This window comes from Nerophis lumbriciformis, linkage group LG20 (assembly GCF_033978685.3).
Source record: "Nerophis lumbriciformis linkage group LG20, RoL_Nlum_v2.1, whole genome shotgun sequence".
In the NCBI taxonomy this organism is placed as follows: domain Eukaryota; kingdom Metazoa; phylum Chordata; class Actinopteri; order Syngnathiformes; family Syngnathidae; genus Nerophis; species Nerophis lumbriciformis.
The window spans coordinates 2,402,501-2,419,682 of NC_084567.2; the positions used below are offsets into that span (position 1 = coordinate 2,402,501).

The 17,182-nt window shown below is 44.3% G+C and overlaps 1 protein-coding gene across 1 annotated transcript in view; it reads right to left on the reverse strand.

Moving 5' to 3' along the window:
• The window catches only part of castor1 (cytosolic arginine sensor for mTORC1 subunit 1), a 50,102-nt gene that overhangs the window by 21,927 nt on the left and 10,993 nt on the right, over nt 1-17,182 (reverse strand). Inside the window, exons 2-3 of the mRNA XM_061980979.1 lie at nt 13,883-13,953; nt 4,366-4,559 (exon numbers count right to left, since the gene is read on the reverse strand). Coding sequence (XP_061836963.1) covers nt 4,366-4,559; nt 13,883-13,953 — 265 coding nt within the window. The remainder of the gene's footprint in view (nt 1-4,365; nt 4,560-13,882; nt 13,954-17,182) is intronic.

Genomic DNA, 17,182 nt, shown 5'->3' on the forward strand with positions numbered 1-17,182 from the left:
GGCATCCTGACCAGATGCCCGAACCACCTCATCCGGCTCCTCTCCATGTGGAGGAGCAGCGGCTTTACTTTGAGCTCCCCCCGGATGGCAGAGCTTCTCACCCTATCTCTAAGGGAGAGCCCCGCCACCCGGCGGAGGAAACTCATTTCGGCCGCTTGTACCCGTGATCTTGTCCTTTCGGTCATAACCCAAAGCTCATGACCATAGGTGAGGATGGGAACGTAGATCGACCGGTAAATTGAGAGCTTTGCCTTCCGGCTCAGTTCCTTCTTCACCACAACGGATCGATACAGCGTCCGCATTACTGAAGACGCCGCACCGATCCGCCTGTCGATCTCACGATCCACTCTTCCCTCACTCGTGAACAAGACTCCGAGGTACTTGAACTCCTCCACTTGGGGCAAGATCTCCTCCCCAACCCGGAGATGGCACTCCACCCTTTTCCGGGCGAGAACCATGGACTCGGACTTGGAGGTGCTGATTCTCATCCCAGTCGCTTCACACTCGGCTGCGAACCGATCCAGTGAGAGCTGAAGATCCTGGCCAGATGAAGCCATCAGGACCACATCATCTGCAAAAAGCAGAGACCTAATCCTGCAGCCACCAAACCAGATCCCCTCAACGCCTTGACTGCGCCTAGAAATTCTGTCCATAAAAGTTATGAACAGAATGGGTGACAAAGGGCAGCCTTGGCGGAGTCCAACCCTCACTGGAAACGTGTCCGACTTACTACCGGCAATGCGGACCAAGCTCTGGCACTGATCATACAGGGAGCGGACTGCCACAATCAGACAGTCCGACACCCCATACTCCCTGAGCACTCCCCACAGGACTTCCCGAGGGACACGGTCGAATGCCTTCTCCAAGTCCACAAAACACATGTAGACTGGTTGGGCAAACTCCCATGCACCCTCAAGGACCCTGCCGAGAGTATAGAGCTGGTCCACAGTTCCACGACCAGGACGAAAACCACACTGTTCCTCCTGAATCCGAGGTTCGACTATCCGGCGTAGCCTCCTCTCCAGTACACCTGAATAGACCTTACCGGGAAGGCTGAGGAGTGTGATCCCACGATAGTTAGAACACACCCTCCGGTTCCCCTTCTTAAAGAGAGGAACCACCACCCCGGTCTGCCAATCCAGTGGTACCGCCCCCGATGTCCACGCGATGCTGCAGAGTCTTGTCAACCAAGACAGCCCCACAGCATCCAGAGCCTTAAGGAACTCCGGGCGGATCTCATCCACCCCCGGGGCCTTGCCACCGAGGAGCTTTTTAACTACTTCAGCAACCTCAGCCCCAGAAATAGGAGAGCCCACCACAGACTCCCCAGGCACTGCTTCCTCATAGGAAGACGTGTTGGTGGGATTGAGGAGGTCTTCGAAGTATTCCCTCCACCGATCCACAACATCCGCAGTCGAGGTCAGCAGAACACCATCCTCGCCATACACGGTGTTGATAGTGCACTGCTTCCCCTTCCTGAGGCGGCGGATGGTGGTCCAGAATTGCTTCGAAGCCGTCCGGAAGTCGTTTTCCATGGCCTCACCGAACTCCTCCCATGTCCGAGTTTTTGCCTCTGCGACCGCTGAAGCCGCACACCGCTTGGCCTGTCGGTACTTGTCCACTGCTTCAGGAGTCCTATGAGCCAAAAGAACCCGATAGGACTCCTTCTTCAGCTTGACGGCATCCCTCACGGCCGGTGTCCACCAACGGGTTCTAGGATTACCGCCACGACAAGCACCAACTACCTTGCGGCCACAGCTCCATGAAGGTGTGGGTTTCTTTGATGCATTGTAATCCACAGGAAGATTTTGTCTTGACCCGAGATCTACAAAGCAGAGAGGAAGCAGGACCTGACTCCCCTCCAGGCACCTTTTCTTTGAACTGTTTTGTAACCAAAGGTGACGGCTGTTTACGACCCCCTGTCCCTTTAGAAACAGCTGTTGCCACGCAATCAGGGAAAGTCCAAATAAAAGAGGAGGCGTACAATCTTTCGTCAGAGCGTGGTGGAAGACTGTACAAAGAGTACAGCCCAGACGTTTCTGCTCAATTGAGCTAAATTGAATTCTGTCTCTGTTTAATTCTTTGCTTCTTGTCTTGTTTAATAGATGCTATCAGTGTTTGAACCTGACAATAATAAAACAACTGCAGCTAATTTTTAAATGTTGCAATAAAATATAGATTTCACTATCAAAAAAAAATGGATAGTTTTTAACTCACGCAAAAGTACCGGAAATTGGGACCAATTAGTACGGGGTTCGATTCCCAGGTACCAGGAACGGGTACCGTATCGGGGAAAATGTGAACAGTACCCATCCCTAATTCTCGAGGCACCACTAGTGCCGTTTGTACGGCACACAACAGGAGGGGCGGGACTTTTACAACGACTCACAATTCAATTTCATTCCGATTCTTTGGTTTGTGATTCGAATCAGAACCGATACTCGACTCAACACAATTCAAACCAAATTTCACAAATTACTTTTTAAAAAATTATAATAAAAAAAACAGTATGACATACACACGCAGTCTCAAAAAAACATCTCTTTAAAAATTGATTCTTGAACATTTTAAATCGATTCAGAATCATTTAAAGAAAAAAAAAAAAAAGAAAAAAAAAACACGATTCGAATGTACAAACCCCGTTTCCATATGAGTTGGGAAATTGTGTTAGATGATTAAATATAAACGGAATACAATGATTTGCAAATCATTTTCAACCCATATTCAGTTGAATATGCTACAAAGACAACATATTTGATGTTCAAACTGATAAAAAAAAAATTTGTGCAAATAATCATTAACTTTAGAATTTGATGCTAGCAACACGTGACAAAGAAGTTGGGAAAGGTGGCAATAAATACTGATAAAGTTGAGGAATGCTCATCAAACACTTATTTGGAACATCCCACAGGTGTGCAGGCTAATTGGGAACAGGTGGGTGCCATGATTGGGTATAAAAGTAGATTCCATGAAATGCTCAGTCATTCACAAACAAGGATGGGGCGAGGGTCACCACTTTGTCAACAAATGCGTGAGCAAATTGTTGAACAGTTTAAGAAAAACCTTTCTCAACCAGCTATTGCAAGGAATTGAGGGATTTCACCATCTACGGTCTGTAATATCATCAAAGGGTTCAGAGAATCTGGAGAAATCACTGCACGTAAGCAGCTAAGCCCGTGACCTTCCATCCCTCAGGCTGTACTGCATCAAAAAGAGACATCAGTCTGTAAAGGATATCACCACATGGGCTCAGGAACACTTCAGAAACCCACTGTCAGTAACTACAGTTGGTCGCTACATCTGTAAGTGCAAGTTAAAACTCTCCTATGCAAGGCGAAAACCGTTTATCAACAACACCCAGAAACGCCGTCGGCTTCGCTGGGCCTGAGCTCATCTAAGATGGACTGATACAAAGTGGAAAAGTGTTCTGTGGTCTGACGAGTCCACATGTCAATTTTTTTTTGGAAACTGTGTACGTCTTGTCCTCCGGATCAAAGAGGAAAAGAACCCTCCGGATTGTTCTAGGCGCAAAGTGTAAAAGGCAGCATGTGTGATGGTATGGGGGTGTATTAGTGCCCAAGACATGGGTAACTTACACATCTGTGAAGGCACCATTAATGCTGAAAGGTACATACAGCTTTTGGAGCAACATATGTTGCCATCCAAGCAACGTTACCATGGACGCCCCTGCTTATTTCAGCAAGACAATGCCAAGCCATGTGTTACATCAACGTGGCTTCATAGTAAAAGAGTGCGGGTACTAGACTGGCCTGCCTGTAGTCCAGACCTGTCTCCCATTGAAAATGTGAAGCCTAAAATAGCACAAGGGAGACCCCCGGACTGTTGAACAACTTAAGCTGTACATCAAGCAAGAATGGGAAAGAATTCCACCTGAGAAGCTTCAAAAATGTGTCTCCTCAGTTCCCAAACCTTTACTGAGTGTTGTTAAAAGGAAAGGCCATGTAACACAGTGGTGAACATGACCTTTCCCAACTACTTTGGCACGTGTTGCAGCCATGAAATCCTAAGTTAATTAAAGTTTATGAGTTTGAACATTAAATATGTTGTCTTTGTAGCATATTCAACTGAATATGGGTTGAAAATGATTTGCAAATCATTGTATTCCGTTTATTTTTACATCTAACACAATTTCCCAACTCATATGGAAACGGGGTTTGTAAATCGTTTTTTTCCAGAACCCGCATTGAACGGTACACTGGGAAAAAGACGGAAAAAGGACGTTTTTTTTTTACAGTCGACGTGAAAGAGGCGGACATTTTTATATTTTGTTAACTTCTTTTTACACTTTGGCAGTTTAAAAAGTTGAATATGATGGTCATAAAAAGCCAGGGGAGTCCTCCTCACCAGGATGAAGTCGGTCTGGTACGTGGACAGCATGAAGACGGAGACGTGCTGCCGGGCCAGCGGCGCGATGACGGACTTGGCGATCTTGGTCACGCCCACCGCCTGCGAGCCGACGGAGGCGTTGGCGTTGGAGGCCACGTTGAGCGGCAGCCACACGGAGCTCTCCACCTGGAGGTGCTCGGAGGGGCGGAGCTCTGCACGTGATGTGGAAGGGGGTGAGAAATGAAGACGCCCTCTTTAGAAAAACAGCAGCAATGTTGTGATAAACTGCTCAGTCAGCATTAACAGCACTGGTTTACAGTAACAACAGTGTCCACACAGGTAAATAAAGTCAGCGTCACATGATTCACTTTGGCTTTTTCTTGGGTTTTCTGAAAGAAAGGCAGCCTGTGAGGAACTCGCATGGCTGCCGTTTGTGTGACCCCAAGATGCAAGAACCAGGATGAGGATGAGCAGGTAAGATGATTTTAATAATAAAACAACAGAGAAATGTAGCAGTCTTGCATACAACAGTTCCAAACATAGTCTATCGTCGAGCACTGAGGAGTGCTCGAGTGAAAACATAAATAGGCATCTGCTGATTGGCAGCAGGTGTGGACCGGCTGCCAATCACCGGCAGGTGAGGAGAAAACAGTGCTCAGCGGAACCAACAGGAAATATAACAAAATAAGAGCACTGACAGGAAGTAAATACAAAAACATGGAAACAAACCGAAATGAAGTGACAGATCGTCACAGGACCCCCCCCTCAAGGAACAGATTCCAGATGTTCCCTGGAAACAAGAACGGAAATAAGTCCAAAAATTACGGGAGGGTGGAGGGAGGACATGGCGGAGGGTCGCCAGGCCAATTGTCCCCGCAGCCAGCGAGGGAGAGTCAGGTGGCGGCGACGCGTTGAACGCCGCTGCCACTGGCGAGGTGGACGACCACAGAACGGCCACATTAGTGGCCGATAAGGAGGAGGTCGCGCAGCTGGCAGCAACGAGGATGACAGCGTCGTCGGTGGATCCTCTGCCGACGATGAAGATGGCGGCACTGTGCAGAGTCCCGCCGGTGACGCGGAAGACCTCCGCGCCGTGCGAAGGAGTGCAAGAGATGATGTCATCGTGGGCGGAGTCGTCGACAATGATGACACTGAAGATGGCGGCGCCATGCGAAAGCCTGCCGGAGATGTGGTCGTGGGTGGATCCGCTGCCGACCAGGAAGATGGTGGTGTCGTGCGGAGTCCCACCGGTGACGCGGAAGATGTCCGCGCAGTGCGAAGGCGCGCCAGAGAAGATGAAGGTGGCGGCGCCGTGGAAAGAGACGATGATGTCTCCGTGGGAGGAGACGATGGCGGGGATGACAGCGGCGTTTGCTTGGCTGCACTGCTGCTGGTAGTAGCCCCCCCTCCACTAGGCGGATGCCAGACGCCGTCCACCACTGGGAGAAGGAGTTCTGGGTCTTTTATGTCCCCCGGTGCGAAAACCAGGGACGGGCGGAAGGGGGCCAGGAGGAGGGATAAAGATACGTCCCTCGCCGAGTCCCAGCAGGAGGCCAGGAAGGACATCACGTTGGGCTCCACTGGAGCCTTCGCCGGACTGGCAGGATGAGCGGGAGATGGAAGGGATAACAGCTGTGGTGCAGCTGCTGGAAGCTGCCTTGGAGCAGGAACAGGATGCACAGCAGGCGACGGGGAAGATGGCGGCAGTGGCCGCGCCGGTCGGAGATCCGGAACCGGCGGCCGAGCCGGGAAGAGCGAAGGCGGCGGTGGCCTAGCCGGTCGGAGAGCCGGAACCGGCGGCCGAGCCGGGAGTAGCGAAGGCGGCGGTGGCCTCACCGGTCGGAGAGCTGGAACCGGCGGTCGAGGCGGAGAGGGAAGGTCCGAGCCTGCTGTGGGCTGGGACCGCACAAACCTGGCTTTTAAGTCCTCCAAAAATTGTGCGGTCCAGGTCGGCTGTGCATCGCCGACAGGGGTTCTCGCGAGGACACAATCTTCTGGCTCGACGATACTGTGAGGAACTCGCATGGCTGCCGTTTGTGTGACCCCAAGATCAAGAACCAGGATGAGGATGAGCAGGTAAGATGATTTTAATAATAAAACAACAGAGAAATGTAGCAGTCTTGCATACAACAGTTCCAAACATAGTCTATCGTCGAGCACTGAGGAGTGCTCGAGTGAAAACATAAATAGGCATCTGCTGATTGGCAGCAGGTGTGGACCGGCTGCCAATCACCGGCAGGTGAGGAGAAAACAGTGCTCAGCGGAACCAACAGGAAATATAACAAAATAAGAGCACTGACAGGAAGTAAATACAAAAACATGGAAACAAACCGAAATGAAGTGACAGATCGTCACACAGCCAAGGAGCGTTTTATACATGTGCGGTCTTTCTTTACATTTGTTTACAAAGAGAAACATAGCCAGGACTTGTGATCTCGCTAGAAAGATGTCCAGGCATCGAGTAATTGTCTCTGGCCCCCTGCCTGCGAGAGGCAATGATGAGAGATATAGCAGATTAGTCTTGCTTAACAAGTGGCTGGCTAGCTTCTGTAGACAACAGGGACTAACGTTTATTGATAATTGGCCCTCTTTCTGGGGCAAACCAGGCTTGCTGATGAGAGACGGCCTTCACCCTAACCAGGAAGGCGCCATCATCCTGTCTAAAAACATAGACTACTGTTTAAGTCACATTTGACTAACTACACTAGAGCAAGCCCGGTCACAGGCAATTACAGAGCCTGCTAGTCCGGGTGAGGAGTCAGTTAAGCTAGAACTAGCCAGCACCAGGCTGGATAATTCCTGTACGCATAGCAATTTTCTTAGAATAACACACAACTCACATAATGTGTTTTCTGTTGTGAGTGTGTCCGGGGTAGATATGCATTCTACTGAGGTGGCAAATCATGATGCGTTCAGTCGATCGCTGCATCAAGCAAACAATCTGAAAATTCCCGTCGTATCAATTCCTAGATATGGTCGAAACTATTTAAAGTGCACTACGTATAATAAACGCAACATTATTAATATTGCTACTACGGATAATTTAAAGAAAAACTCGTCAAAACAGCCCAATACTTATAATATGGGCTTTTTAAACATAAGATCATTGTCTCCCAAAACGTTATTACCGTATTTTCCGCACTATAAGGCGCACCTAAAAACCACAAATTTTCTCAAAAGCTGACAGTGCGCCTTATAACCCGGTGCGCTTTATATATGGATTAATATTAAGATTCATTTTCATAAAGTTTCGGTCTCGCAACTACGGTAAACAGCCGCCATCTTTTTTCCCCGTAGAAGAGGAAGTGCTTCTTCTTCTACGCAAGCAACCGCCAAGGTAAGCACCCGCCCCCATAGAACAGGAAGCGCTTCTTCTTCTACTGTAAGCAACCACCCGCCCGCGTAGAAGAAGAAGAAGCGCGCGGATATTACGTTTCATTTCCTTTGTGAGTTTACATCTGTAAAGACCACAAAATGGCTCCTACTAAGCGACAGGTTTCCGGTTCATGAAAAGACGCAATCTCTCCATCCGCACACGGACTACTATTTCACAGCAACTGCCTAAAGACTTTCAAGAAAAGCTGGCTACTTTCCGTGCATATTGTAAAAACAAGATAGCTGAAAAAAAGATCCGGCCAGAGAACATTATCAACATGGACGAGGTTCCACTGACTTTTGATATTCCTGTGAACCGCACTGTGGATACAACGGGAGCACGTACGGTGAATATTCGCACCACAGGGAATGAGAAGTCATCCTTCACTGTGGTTCTAGCTTGCCATGCTAATGGCCAGAAACTTCCACCCATGGTGATATTCAAAAGGGAGACCTTGCCAAAAGAGACCTTTCCAGCCGGCGTCATCATAAAAGCTAACTCGAAGGGATGGATGGATGAAGAAAAGATGAGCGAGTGGTTAAGGGAAGTTTACGCGAAGAGGCCGGGTGGCTTTTTTCACGCAGCTCCGTCCATGTTGATATACGACTCCATGCGCGCCCACATCACGCTGGTTTTTAATATATTATTAAAGTTTGACTGACCTATCTGACTGTTTTTTTGACATTCCTTTAGCGCAGTTAGATGCGGCTTATAACACGGGGGGCGTCTTATAGGTGGACAAAGTTTTGAAATATGCCGTTCATTGAAGGCGCGGCTTATAACCCAGGGCGCCTTATGGTGCGGAAAATACGGTAGTTAATGAGGTCATTAGAGACAACAATCTTAACGTCATTGGTCTTAGCGAAACCTGGCTCAAACCGGACGATTTTTTTGCGCTAAATGAGGCATCTCCTCCTAACTATACGAATGCGCATATTGCCCGTCCCCTTAAAAGGAGTGGGGGGGTCGCACTAATATACAATGAAAACTTTAACCTTACCCCTAACCTAAATAATAAATACAAATCGTTTGAGGTGCTTACTATGAGGTCTGTCGCACCGCTGCCTCTCGATATGGCTGTTATCTACCGCCCCCCCAGGGCCCTACTCGGACTTTATCAATGAATTCTCAGAGTTCGTTGCTGATCTAGTGCTGGCTGTCCAGAGTCGGGACCCGGGGTGGACCGCTCGCCTGTGCATCGGCTGGGAACATCTCTGCGCTGCTGACCCGTCTCCGCTCGGGATGGTGTCCTGCTGGCCCCACTATGGACTGGACTCTTACTATTATGTTGGATCCACTATGGACTGGACTCTCACACTATTATGTCAGACCCACTCGACATCCATTGCTTTCGGTCTCCCCTAGAGGTGGGGGGGGGTTACCCACATATGCGGTCCTCTCCAAGGTTTCTCATAGTCATTCACATCGACGTCCCACTGGGGTGAGTTTTTCCTTGCCCTTATGTGGGCTTTGTACCGAGGATGTCGTTGTGGCTTGTGCAGCCCTTTGAGACACTTGTGATTTAGGGCTACATAAATAAACATTGATTGATTGATTGATGGTTTATTTGCGTCGGTCCGCCACAAATACTGCATAGAAAACGCAAACAACTATCAAAGTAGTTCTACATTTTATTGGTTTCCATTAATCACTAAATAAATAAAAAATGAAAAAGCTCCAACATGTTCATTTTACATCCTTAGCATCCATTCCCAATTGACTTCTTCAAAAATAATTTGAAATGTAATTAAAGTTTCGCAGTCTTTTAACTCTTGGCCCACATGATTCCATACATCAGGCCTGGGCAATTATTTTGACTCGGGGGCCACATTTAGAGAAAAAAATCTGGGGGCCGGTATATCTATTTTTAGGAACACTAATACAAAACCTCACAATAATGTCTGATTGAATGCTAAAAACGTCATGACAGACCGCCTTAAAAAACGTAATGGAATTTTACATTTTTCTACGAAGGATAAAACACTGAATATTGACAAATTATGAGCGCCACACCCCCTTTCGATCGACATATTTTACAATCAAGTGAAACGCAACAAACAGTGAAATATGAACGCAAAGGGTACAAAATAAACCCACCTACAATCTGATATATCTCATATATCACTAAGCTTTAGAACTTTTTTGTGAAAATCTACTTCCACAGTGCTTGGTGCCTCGTCTGAGCTGCTGTGACGTCGATTACCATAGTAACTAATTACATTACCATAGTAACTAATTAGATTACCATAGTAACTAGTATATCATGCAAAAGCGCAGATTCCAACCATTGAAATACTTAGTATTAGAGATGTCCGATAATATCGGCCGATATATGCGTTAAAATGTAATATCGGAAATTATCGGTATCGGTTTTTTATTATCGGTATCGGTTGTTTTTTTTGTTTTTTTATTAAATCAACATAAAAAACACAAGATACACTTGCAATTAGTGCACCAAATCAAAAAAACTCCCTCCCCCATTTACACTCATTCACACAAAAGGGTTGTGTTGGAATAATTGTTTGTAAGTTATCACAAAAGAAACGTTGTATTATGAATGCTGTCTTTCGAGGCCTAACAAGAGGAAGAAGGCTCGTGAAACGCCACTGTGATTTCAACACGGACAGATGGCAGGATCTGCTCAACTCCCAGAGGAACTCTCTTTGAAGTGTTAAACGAACTCTCTCTGAAGTATTTCACAAACTCTCTTCCAACTGTTTGGTGACCGAGGTCAACGCTGTTTACGACCCGCTGCCCTCTTGAAGTCACTGTGGTCAGGAGACGGGAGGGGTTATCCATTGTCCTCCAACACCTGCCCCAGCTGGATCCAGGAAGAGCCCAAGCCCGAGAAATCCTCTTCTTGGACTTCAAAGCGACCGAAAACAATGACTGTTTTACATACTTCCCATTCCTGCTGTGACATGTGTTGGTGCGTGAACATTGAACATCTGAATAAAGGAGGTGACGAAAACCTTCTTCGTCAGAGCGTGGTGCAGGACTGTACAGAGAGTGCAGTGGCCATGTATCTCCTCAATATTGAGTCCAAATTGAATTCTGTCTCTGTTTGATTCCTTGCCTTTTGTCTTGTTTAATAGATGTCCTCAGTGTTTGAACGTGACAGGTTGTTTCTTTCTGTTATTAATATTGTGGTTCCTACATTATATATCAATATATATCAATACAGTCTGCAAGGGATACAGTCCGTAAGCACACATGATTGTGCGTGCTGCTGGTCCACTAATAGCACTAACCTCTTTCATTAATTACTAGTTTCTATGTAACTGTTTTACTTTCTTTTTTATTCAAGAAAATGTTTTTAATTTATTTTATTTTATGAATTTTTTTTAAAAGTACCTTATCTTCACCATACCTGGTTGTCCAAATTAGGCATAATAATGTGTTAATTCCACGACTGTACATATCGGTTGATATCGGTATCGGTAATTAAAGAGTTGAACAATATTGGAATATCGGATATATCGGCAAAAAGCCATTATCGGACATCCCTACTTAGTATAGTCGAAGACTTACGGTCATTGGAAAACATGACTGCTCATCATAATGGCAGCTACACTTTACATCTTAAAGATCTAAAAAAAATTATTTGGGAATGTTGGCGGACCAGATTGAAAAGCTTAACGGGCCGCATGTGGCCCCCGGGCCTTAGTTTTCCCAGGTCTGCCATACATGAATCCCAAGAAAAAAGACACACAATGCTGCTTTTGAAACGTTTCTTTCTTTCGGAAATGATAAACACAGTCTGGTTTTTGATGTACATTGTGGACGCCGTCTTTTGCTCCACAGTAAGTCTTTGCTGTCGTCCAGCATTCCGTTTTTGTTTACTTTGTAGCCAGTTCAGTTCTACATAGCTTCAATGCCTTTTCTAAGCAGCACTTACCTTTTGTTTGTTTTTAGTTTAAGCATTGGACACCTTTTTACCTGCCTCCCTCTGTTTCCGACATCTACAAAGCAATTAGCTACCGGCTGCCACCTACTGATATGGAAGAGTATTACACGGTTACTATGCCGAGCTCTAGACAGCAGCGACACTCAACAACAACACATCATTTGCAGACTAAAATTACTGGTTAGCAAAAAATATCTTTAACCCAAATAGGTGAAATTAGATCATCTCACAATATATACAATATATAGTTTTTTTTTCATTTAACAGTTATTTGACTTGAGATATTATTGCAAGAGATGTACATAGCTTGATATATTTTATCTGGGGATTCCAACTGAGCTTTTTTTGTAAAAGCACTCCAATAAATTGTATTTAACTCACTCTTTCTCAGTATCATTTATTTTTAAATGTCTACATACATCAATGGCACGCTGTCCAGACACTAATCATTTATTTTGTTTAAATTGAGAGTGAACTTATTCGTATCAAACCATTTCTTACAGTAATAGTTGTTTTCCTATTGTATCTAGGAATGTTTCTAGGTTGTTACCACAACTTAGTATGTTGGTGTCATCAGTGAATAAATCCAAATGTAATGTTTTTGAAACCAAACAAATATTGTTAATAAGGCTGAAACGACGCGTCGACGTAGTCAACGTCATCGGTTACGTAAATACGTCGACGCCGTTTTTGTGCGTCGGCGCGTCGCATATTTACGTCACACTACTTTACTGTCATGGCGGAGCGCAAAGCAGACGATGCGAGCGAGGGGAAAAAAGCACGCCAAAAGTCGTCAAAAGTGTGGGAGTATTTCAATAAACGGCCTAATAATGTTGTTGTATGCACACTGTGTCGAGCGGAAATGGCCTATCATAGCAGCACAACGGCTATGAACGAACATCTGAAAAGAAAACCCCCGACAGCGTTCTTGCCATCACCATCAACAAGTCAATCGTCCGCGTGCGTATACGTTGTCATTATTACACAAAAACATGAATGTGTCATTTGTATCTGCGTTGTAAATTCATAAACTAAAGCACCGTTTCGCTCTGAGAGGCGCGTTTGGCCTGCCTGTTCAGTGTTTACAAAGACGCGCTCCTCTTTAACGCTGTGGAGAGGCGGCGGCGGCGAGCGAGCGGCGAGGCGGGGCGCGCCGGGAGCGACGCCGCAATCGTGCCCAGGTGCGCGATCCGCGCAGTTGGAAGAGAAAAGACTTTGTGTAAAATTAAAAGATTGTAAACCTGGCAAAGCCGTCTGGCGTTCAGTCTGTCGGTCCTGAAAGAACCCCACGGCACAAGACGTGTCACAAACGCTAACGTTAATTAGTTGTGCAAATACCTTTTACAACATTAACAGTTACATATACTATGTACAAACCAACAATTAACTTTCACTTTAATCATACTATCATTGTTGTGTTATTAAGCAAAATAAGCAATACTTTTACTTTTGTTGAAATGTTTACACTGTACACTTTTTTGTATTGGATGTTTAGCTTTATTTTTGCACATTTTAGCAAATAAGCAATACTTTTACTTTTGTTGAAATGTTTACACTTGTTACAGAATATTTCCGTTTTGCACTTTTTTGTATTGGATGTTTATCTTTATTTTTGCACATTTTAAAGCAAAATAAGCAATACTTTTACTTTTGAAATGCTTATACTATTCCAGAATATTAAGATTTGCACTGGATGTTTACTTTTATATTTGCACATTAAAAAGCAAATAAGCTACTTTTAATTTTGTTAAATGTTAAAAGTTTTAAATGTTTACATTGTTACAGAATATTTTGTCATGTTGTTGTCAATGTTGACTGACTAGTGGCCATACTTTTTTTTTTGTAAATAAAAGCCATGCCTTTTGAAAAAAACTGGCCTACATTTATTTTTTCCTCTTCATTTTAAATAATAAAAAAAAATCGGTAAAAGGAAAAATAATCTATAGATTAATCGAAAAAAATAATCTATAGATTAACCGATTAATCGAAAAAAATAATCTATAGATTAATCGATAGAAAAATAATCGTTAGCTGCAGCCCTAATTGTTAATATAAAGGACAGAGATGGAGCCAACACTGTGGAAGCCCACAAGTCAGTGTCAGCACTGATGTGCACGTACTGGGACAGTCCACCAGATGGCGACAAAGCAGCAGCATGAAGATGGACTTTTAAAATGAATTGGAGATCCTAAGTTGTTATGAAACTCACAACATGGCCCCCGGGGGCCTAGTTTGGACACCCCTGTCATTACCTTTGAATCCCTCCTCGTCCAACACCACCGTGTAGTTCTCAGGGGTCTCGGTCAGACTGAGGAACTTGCATCTGAAACAAAAGCAGGAGAGTCATTTGCATTGTGGGGGGAAAAAAAGGGAGGTTCGAGTCTACAAAAACAAACATTTACCAGGAAAGAACTAAATGAGGGTTCTGGGAAATGAAATATAGGGCGGACATTTGGCTGCGGATCAACTAGAACCAGTCTCAGACCCCCTCCCCCCAAAAAAATGTCTTTGTTAGTGTGCTGGCCCACAATCCAAACTTCAGCGTGGTGCATTCAAAGAAACTTGGCAACGTCGGCGCTGATGAGAAGTGATGTGGTGCATCACAATGACCAACCTGCTTCAATATTAGGAAGACTCGTTCCACTTTCACGCTTCTTGGCAGAACCAGCCTTTGTTGACTGTTTGTGGCAAAAAGAAATGTGTGTATATGTATATATATATATATATATGTCTTAATAAGGTTATCCAAAAAATAGTGCTCGATACCGTAGTAGAGCGCAATATATGTATGTGTGGGAAAAAAATCACAAGACTATTTCATCTCTACAGGCCTGTTTCATGAGGGGGGGTTCCCTCAATCATCAGGAGATTTTAATGGGAGCATTCACATACCATGGTTTATATAGGGCACAACAGTACACCATGGCAAAAAAAGAACAATGCAACATTTGACGTCACTATGGGAAGTTTTGACGGAGCAGAAACGTGTGAACTCGTTGGGAGTTTCCTCCTCTCCCAGCTCGCCAGCCTCAATCTGAACCTTGGTATTTACCGCGATGACGGACTGGCAGTGTGTCGCGCCTCGCCAAGGAGCAGCGAGAATACCAAGAAGCGCATATGCCAAATTTTCAAAGAGAACGGCCTACGGATCACGATTGAAGCCAACAAGCAAACCGTCAACTTCCTTGACGTCACTTTCAACCTGAGAAATAACAGCTACCAACCATTCACGAAACCCAACACAACACTCCAATACGTGCACCATGACAGCAACCACCCACCCACCACCACGAATAGAATACCTACCGGAATTAATAAAAGGCTATCGATGCTGTCATCTAGCAAAGCTGAATTTGACCAAGCAACCCCCCCGTACCAAAAAGCCCTTGATGAAAGCGGATACAATTTCACCCTCACCTATGAACCCACGCCAGGAAACCAACCGAAAAAGAACAGAAAACGAAACGACATCATCTGGTACAACCCCCCATACAGCAAAAACGTCTCAACTAACATTGGACACAAATTCCTCAATCTGATTGACAAACACTTTCCCAAAGACAACACCCTAAGAAAAGTATTCAACAAGAACAACATTAAATTGAGCTACAGCTGTATGAACAATATACGACAAATCATCTCAAACCACAACAAAACAATTGCAAATGAGCCGTCGGCCCCCGGACAGAGCGACTCCAAAACCAACAAAGGTTGCAACTGTCGAAAGAAACCTGATTGCCCTCTCAACGGGGGGTGCATACAAACATCAGTTGTCTACCAATCTAAGGTAACACGCAAGGACATTAACACATCCGACACATATGTAGGATTAACTGAAGGAGAGTTCAAAACCAGATGGAACAATCACAAGGCTTCTTTCAGGAACCAAAACCTGCGGAATGCCACAGAACTCAGCAAACACATTTGGGACCTCAAAGACAATAATGTTGAATATTCAATAACATGGCAAATTCTTGCATCCAGCACACCTTACAATAGTGGTAATAAAAGATGCAACCTATGCTTGAAAGAAAAACTGTTTATTATTTACCGTCCAGACCTGTCATCCCTCAACAAGCGCAGCGAAATTGTAACAGCATGCCTCCACAGACGGAAACACCTCCTAGGTAACACATGAGCCAATCACCACGCCCCTACACCAGCCTGTACCCACCCACTCTGTGCCCTATATAATCCATGGTATGTGAATGCTCCCATTAAAATCTCCTGATGATTGAGGGAACCCCCCCTCATGAAACAGGCCTGTAGAGATGAAATAGTCTTGTGATTTTTTCCCCACACATACATACATACATACATATATATATATATATATATATATATACATACATACATACATACATACATACATACATACATACATACATACATACATACATACATACATACATACATACATACATACATACATACATACATACATACATACATACATACATATATATATATATATATATATATATATATATATATATATATATATATATATATATATATGTATATATATATATATATATATATATGAATAAAGGTTTATTTGAAATAGAGACAGATACAGAAACATAGATATCTGAAACAGTTATCCAATGTATGCATCATAGTGTTTGTAGCCAAAGCTCATTTACACACTTGTCCCCAACAACAACAACAACAACAACAAAAACAACACAGATCTAACATCATTAAAAAAATAGGAAAATAAAAAGAATAAGGCAAAGAGGAGTCGATTATAATGATAATAGTAATAATACAGACAAAGTGCAAACTAGATAAAAGCCAATAATAATAATAATAATAATAATAATTAAAGCTGCAAGCAGCATTGGTCGGGCCCGCGTATTTGGCAGGTGCTAGTCCTAAATGTCCCAATACTTTTGTCCAGTGATAGTCATAAGTGTCCCAATACTTTTGTCTACTTTTAGTCTGAAGTGTCCCAAGACTTTTGTCTAGTGTACCTACCTTGTCTGCATTGTGTGGGCACGTTGGTGCTTCCTGCTTTTAAGCAGCCATCTTAAAAAAACAGCCGCGCAGCAGCATCGGCGCAGCGGTTCTTTGAAGGCTCATAAAATCAAAACCGGAGCAGTTAGAAAAAAAGCGCTTCTGTCGTTGTAATCACAAGGGTTCAATCTCTCTCCTGTGTTAGTTTGAAGCCGAAACAACAAACGCGCTCAGAGGAGATAGTTTTTGAAGGAAGGTGACCGGTTTTTACAAAAAATTTGTTTTGAAGAGGGAATATCAAACTTCCTGTTGATTTTTGCTGGGGGTTGTCAATCTATGAAATGTAGGTATAAGTGAGACCTACATAGAGGTTTTTGTTTCATGTCTCTCCGACTTTCCCAGTGAGAGTTACAGGCAGTTTTGTCATCTTTTTCTCTTCCGAGGAGCAGTTTTTTTTGCGTTTTATTAAAAAATTGCAGTAGAGCGCAATTTTTAGATTTGGGGTTAGGTTTTTTTTTTAGATCGCAATTTTAGCCAGTCCTGATGTGTGTGTTCAGTTTGGTGAGTTTTGAAGCATGTTAAGGGGGTCAAAT